General features: G+C 38.3%; 1 protein-coding gene across 3 annotated transcripts in view; it reads left to right on the plus strand.

The window, feature by feature from the left end:
- Positions 1 to 5,754, plus strand: part of CDH13 (cadherin 13) — a 761,603-nt gene extending 755,849 nt beyond the window's left edge. For all 3 annotated transcript variants that reach the window (XM_007059271.4, XM_043526210.1, XM_043526211.1), the window contains one exon: positions 6 to 5,754. In XM_007059271.4, the coding sequence (XP_007059333.2) occupies positions 6 to 13 (8 nt within the window). In that variant the 3' untranslated portion in view covers positions 14 to 5,754. The remainder of the gene's footprint in view (positions 1 to 5) is intronic.
- The last annotated feature ends 246 nt before the right edge of the window (positions 5,755 to 6,000 follow it).

Here is a 6,000-nt window from a genome sequence, read left to right on the forward strand (position 1 = left end):
CCTAGGTCTGTAAGAACTCCTGACATTTGAAGCTGTCCTACCGAGTTGCCATGGCAACAAGAAAAGGAAAACATCAAATCTGAAGATCGCAGTTTACAGTTACTGTTCTTCACTACTAGGCCTCAGTTGCTCCAGATTCAGTTTAATTTGCAACCTCACTTAGTCTATCCGACTGTACGTCAGTGTTTGGCAACCTCTGCCCTTACTGTTGTTCAATAATGGATTTCTCTTGCAAGATGCAAGGTTTATGCGAATTTTCACTGAATGTTAAAAGACCATGACATCTCCACTTGACCTTCTGCGAGCTGAATATAGAATGAATCCATTTTTTTCTATCTGTTGACTTGTTGCTATTCAACTGTTCAAAAACAATTTTTTTGTCTGTGGGATGGTATCTGTATATGTATGAATGTATGTGTGTATATATATATATTTATATGCAGAGAAGAGATACACAATAGGTTTAGCTTTTATGAGACATTTGCCTGAAGTTGGGGAGGGACAGGACAGAGTAACAGAGCCATAGGTGAGTTATAATTGTCCTGTCATAGCTAAATCCATTGTATATGCTGTTTATACAATGGTGTAACACAAAAGGCGAGAGCAACTGCAACTATACCATTAAAATTGCCATGTCAGTAGTGCCAGCTATACCAGGGCCAGTCCTCCACAAGGTCACTTCTTTTACCTCAGGCTCAGTATACAAGAGACGCAAATTCCCAGCGCTCTATTTCCAATCAAGATTTCTTTCCTTCAACCACAGGTGGTACTGATGAAGCAGCAGTGAAAGCAGCTTTTCACTCCACATTACAATGACAGCAGCCCTGGGAGATAAGGAGGCTGTGATTTGCAAGGGGGCTGAAAGCAGTCAAATGCACTATGGGTCATTTCATATAATATTGGGACACTCTGGGCTTGATTTTAAAGGGGCCTTAACCCAGCCTCTCTTTTTGCTCCTGCCGATAATTATTTGCTGGTGCAGCTGAGGACATTTTAAACTTCTTAGTGCCTGATCTGCAGGGGCAATCAGATAGGTAGATGTTTACGTGTCAGAAGGCCTGTGCGAATAGTAGGATTACAGGGATTTCTCAGATGCATTGATCATCTCTCTTTCGACTCCCTAACCACAAAGGCCTGTTCTCGCTCTGCCCCCATACAGCTCTCATTGACATCCCTGAGCACAGTGAGGAAATTGTATTGTATAAATATATTCACATATACAGTCTGGAAAGTATATATATATATATACACACACACACATACATATACATGTACGCACAGTTTTCAATTAAAAGTAACAAGATCATTTCTCTGTGTGTGTGAAATAACTTGTTTGCAAACCTGGAATTAAAAGGTATCATTATGTATGAATATTAATCCTTTTTTTATTCTGTGAGCATGTAAGGTAAACAAAAAACTTCTAACTGTATCAAGATGACGATCCTGTTAATAAATTGTAAATGATCCATCAAAGCTCACACCAAATTTTTTATAAAATTAACACACACACAAAATTATACTAGTGGCAGACTGTGGCTTTTACTAGAGCTTGCCAGTAACTAGGGTGAGGTTAAATGTCTTAGAATATTTTAATAAACTTGCTTATTTAAAGTTTAAACACCAATGCTTTCTTATGCAATAGAACGTCACAGCTGCGTTTTTGGGTTAGCGTTTTTACAGTACTTATGGGTCATTCTGTATGTTGTCATTACTGCCGTGAGATTATACACATACCTTCCGCATCATGTATATGTTTCAGTATTAAAGCTTTTTGGAAGTATAAAAAATAAATTCCAAACACACATTTAGTTTTTTTCATGATGTTACACTAGATATTAAATGTGTATTGGTGGTGAAAAATTGCTGTACAATAGCTTTTCTCTGACTTCCTGTATTATACCAAATATTACAACAGGTCCTTTTTAAGTAAAGTAATAATAATAATAATTAATAATGGTGACAGCAAAAAAGTTAGTTTATGTGGTGGACTTCCCTAAATGTTTAGATTTCTTCATAAGATATAAACTGCCTTGACACAAAAAGATGGTTTTTTTTAATCTGAGAGCTTAACACTTGAAGTCCGCACCCAGCAAAAACTCTCACTGACCTTGCTTCTTTCACAGCACGTCATAGGTGTCTGAGTTACCACAGTAGTACTTAGAGGTCAATGGGAGGTTCTTTAGAACAGAATTTCAGAAAGGTTCATTAAGCAACTGCAGGCCTTTAAGCGGGAAGTGCCTGATCTCAAATGTTACTCCTACCTGAACATGGGCATGCTTCCATTCCATGCCGTCTGCCCCAGGCATTGTGGTAAGCAAATGCTGCTGCTTTATAATCACCAATCACTTATACATATAAACAAGCGTTAAATGCAAAATTTGCAAAAGGAAAATAGATGAATGCTAGATACACTGTGGATCTTTCCCAAAGAGGAATTGCATCCCATGCCTTGATCTACTAAACTCTTCACTTGAATGTAATGGAAACAACAACTATCCTTCCACATAAATATATTTTTCTAATGGGATCTTTCCTCCCCCTGCATATGGGCATCATTCAAAGTCTGTCAGTGAAAAGATTCCCATTGACTTCACTGGGCTTTGTGTGAGTCATTATGAGAAGCTATCCCTGCTTCTTGTTCAGAACCTAGCACATTATGGATCCTCCTAAGGGGGCCCAAATCCAGGAATAAAAATTTTCTGTTTGAATCTGGCCTAGCAACAAGCTACTGGGTAAAGCCAGTTGCCTACCCTTTACCTGTGCAATAAGAGTCCACAGTGCAGAGTAACGTCTCAAATAATATTGCCAAAAAATTGACCTATACACGGGGTGGTTATCAATGAGGATATTCCCCAGTGGAGGCTCTGGATCACAGAGGTACCAATACCTCCCTGACTTTCTCATACAAAACTGGGGTGGTGGGGTCTGAAATCTCAGTCCCCATCGTCTCCTGTTCATATGCCCGAAGGCTCCAGCTTGAGTTAACCTCTGGGCATTCGAGGCACGAAAAGAGGAAACCTACCTTCCATCTTAATATTTTGTCCTCATTTCCCAAGTTTCCATATTCAAGAAAGAACATCTATCAAGAAGCCCAATAGGGCAAATCTTACAGTCTTATTCAAGAGAGAAACCCCATTAAAACTTATGGGGTTCCTTACATGAGGGAAAAGGCCCAAAGTGATGTCATTTCCTGAAACTCAGAAACTAGCAGAATTTGGAAGCATTTCATGTCATGCAAAATCAGAAAAGATCAAAAAGAAAAACCTCATAACTTTTGCTCTTCCTTTTTATGTTGGATTAAGTTTAAAATTTGTTCAGGTATACCTTGCTATTTTCATAATCCATCAGTTATGTTAATTTAGCTATTTTAGTTGCTACAACATTTATTTCTCTCTGTGTGTATGTGTGTGTAATACATGCAAAGTTGTCTGTATTTTGAAAGACACTGAATTTAATCATTTTCATTTTGAAGCATACGCAAAGCAGCGCCGGTATAAATCATTTAATTTCAAAATCCTGTATTTTCTGGTAAAACACGAATCCAATATGACAGTTATCAAGTTAATCAAAGAATGGTGTTGATTAGCAGGGTAATTGTGTCATTTTCAGTGTACTTGCTAACTGAAGCACTGTCTATACACCTCATGAGTATGCTCGCATTATGCCTATGTGCATATATTAATGTACATTATGTTCAGTAACTGCAGGTCTGAAGCTCAAAACAAAATAAAACCAGCTGAATTTCATGGTGGGGATCAAATAAGAGTTAGATTACAGTGGAACAATGTTTTGGTAATATACCCATGGAGCCAGATTCTCATCACATTTCCACGAATAACTCCATTAACCAGAGATGAAAGGTGAAAATCCAGCCTGTCCGTAAGACCCTATACCTTGAGATATTTCATCTCATTTCTCAACACATTGCTTTATTCAGTCTGCTGTACATAGTAAAATAACATAACTTGTCATAAGACACTTGGAAATCATTTATCTGTTATTGTAGGTCTGTCTTGAACTTAGGGAAACCTACAGTCTAGCTGACTCACTTCCTTCACTGACCCCTTTAAAGTATCCCTAAGGTCCCCAGCACAATTTGGTTTAACTTTTATTTAGAATGACCACACTTCTAGTCAAGCAAGTCTTGTTGGTCTCTTTGGTGATCATTTAAACTAGGGTCCACTGTAATACAATCTCATTTATTAGATTAAGGATTTCCAGTCAGTTGATAGGTGATCTGGTTTAAATGCTTTATTTTATCGTTACAGAAAAAGAGAAGCCTGTGTGTTATGGTTATGTTTGTTTTACCACTAGTCATTCCTTTGCATCACTAGTTTCCTAAAGCATAGTGATTGCTAATTTGCCCCCTCGGTTTCTACCAATACATTTAGCCATTTGATCACACAGCAGAGTTTTGTACAGGGATCACATTATTGTTTGTCCAGAAGCCAAATTCTTACCAAATGTGCTTATCTCATTTCATGTAAAAAAGTTGAATAAAAGATGAATGACAATAAAAAATGACACTGGCTCAAGAATAGCAGGTCCAAGGGAAAATATAGGATTATGTATTCCCATTACGGTATCTGTAGAAACTTCTTTTGTCCAAGTGCTACATCTCTCAAAGGGAGCAAAAAAACAAAACCAAAAACAATTCTTTCCCATTTAGCTCTTGGTGATTTGTAACCTTGAAGTTCACATGCAAATTATTTCAGAAAACAAAGCTAGATACAGATAACTATTTTACTGTGTAAAACGTACAGCCCATTGCTGTGACTACTTTACCTAACCACAAGTTTTGATGATCGCTAACTTCTCAATGTCCAAATGAAATGAATACACACAAAAATGCTCAGTGAAAGTTACTAGTTGCACAATTGCTATGTGTGTGTATATATGTAGATATATAGAGATACACACATACATATATAGAGCTATATATAATATATGTAGAGGGGGAGAGTGAGATTACACAGCATGGGGATTTGGAATAAGCAGTTTAATTCTATGAATTATGGATGAACACTCAACTCAAGAAGGGGCGTGGTTTATGCAGGGTCAACCCAAACTGCGGAAAATAAATAGTTTATTCCCACCTCTGATGTTGTATTGATTTAAGCCTCACTCGGCTCTCTCTCTCTCTTTATATTGATTTACATAATTTGAAGATATGCATACTTGTTTACTGACTCCTTTTGTTTTAGTTGTCTATGTACCAGCAAGTCAGTAGCAGTGTGAAGGGGGATACAGAAAGAACCCTAACTTTCTTCAGTATTAGCAGGATGACTATATGGAGCTATACCCATCCTCTGAAAGTTATGCTTCTCCTCTGCATTAATAAGTGGCTGTATTTGATGTTTTGAGGTTAAATGAATGTAGTCTAAAGGGACAGTGCATGCGTGGGCATGCATACGCGCCCTGCCCATGAACTAGGATTGTAAAATGAAAATGTGTATGGTGGCGAATTCAGTACAGATATGCTGTGTGATTAATTGAAACGTCCAATGGTAACCTCCTGTATCGTCACGTTTGCCCCATAATGAACTCTGTCTCCTTCAGTCATCCCCAGGATTTTTTGTTTGGATTTGAATACTTTATTCAGCTACTTTTCCAGTTAATGGTTCCTTTAGGCCCTAATTGCTGAATTGCTTGCCGTTTCTGAGGTGTAAATAAACGTTTTGATTTATGATGTGGTTGCAAAGAAACTTGTAATTTATTTGTGAAATGCTCAAATAAAGGATGTCTGGGCTTTTATCCTTTTGTCTGGGTTTAGACCTTCTGAAACAACATTGCATGAATGAAGGGGGCTGTATAATCACCCTGCTGTGGCTGACACAGGTGTCTGAACCCACCCCACACTGAACTAGAAGCAAGAGCCTCAGAGGCAGCGCTAGGAGGGGGCTTGCAAGGGCTATAGCCACCCCAAAATTTGCCATAGCCACCCTGTAGCAGCTGCTGCTCTCCAGCACAGTGGAAAGAGCGGCAGCTACTGGCCAGGAG

The sequence above is a fragment of the Chelonia mydas genome, chromosome 12, assembly GCF_015237465.2.
Source record: "Chelonia mydas isolate rCheMyd1 chromosome 12, rCheMyd1.pri.v2, whole genome shotgun sequence".
In the NCBI taxonomy this organism is placed as follows: Eukaryota; Metazoa; Chordata; order Testudines; family Cheloniidae; genus Chelonia; species Chelonia mydas.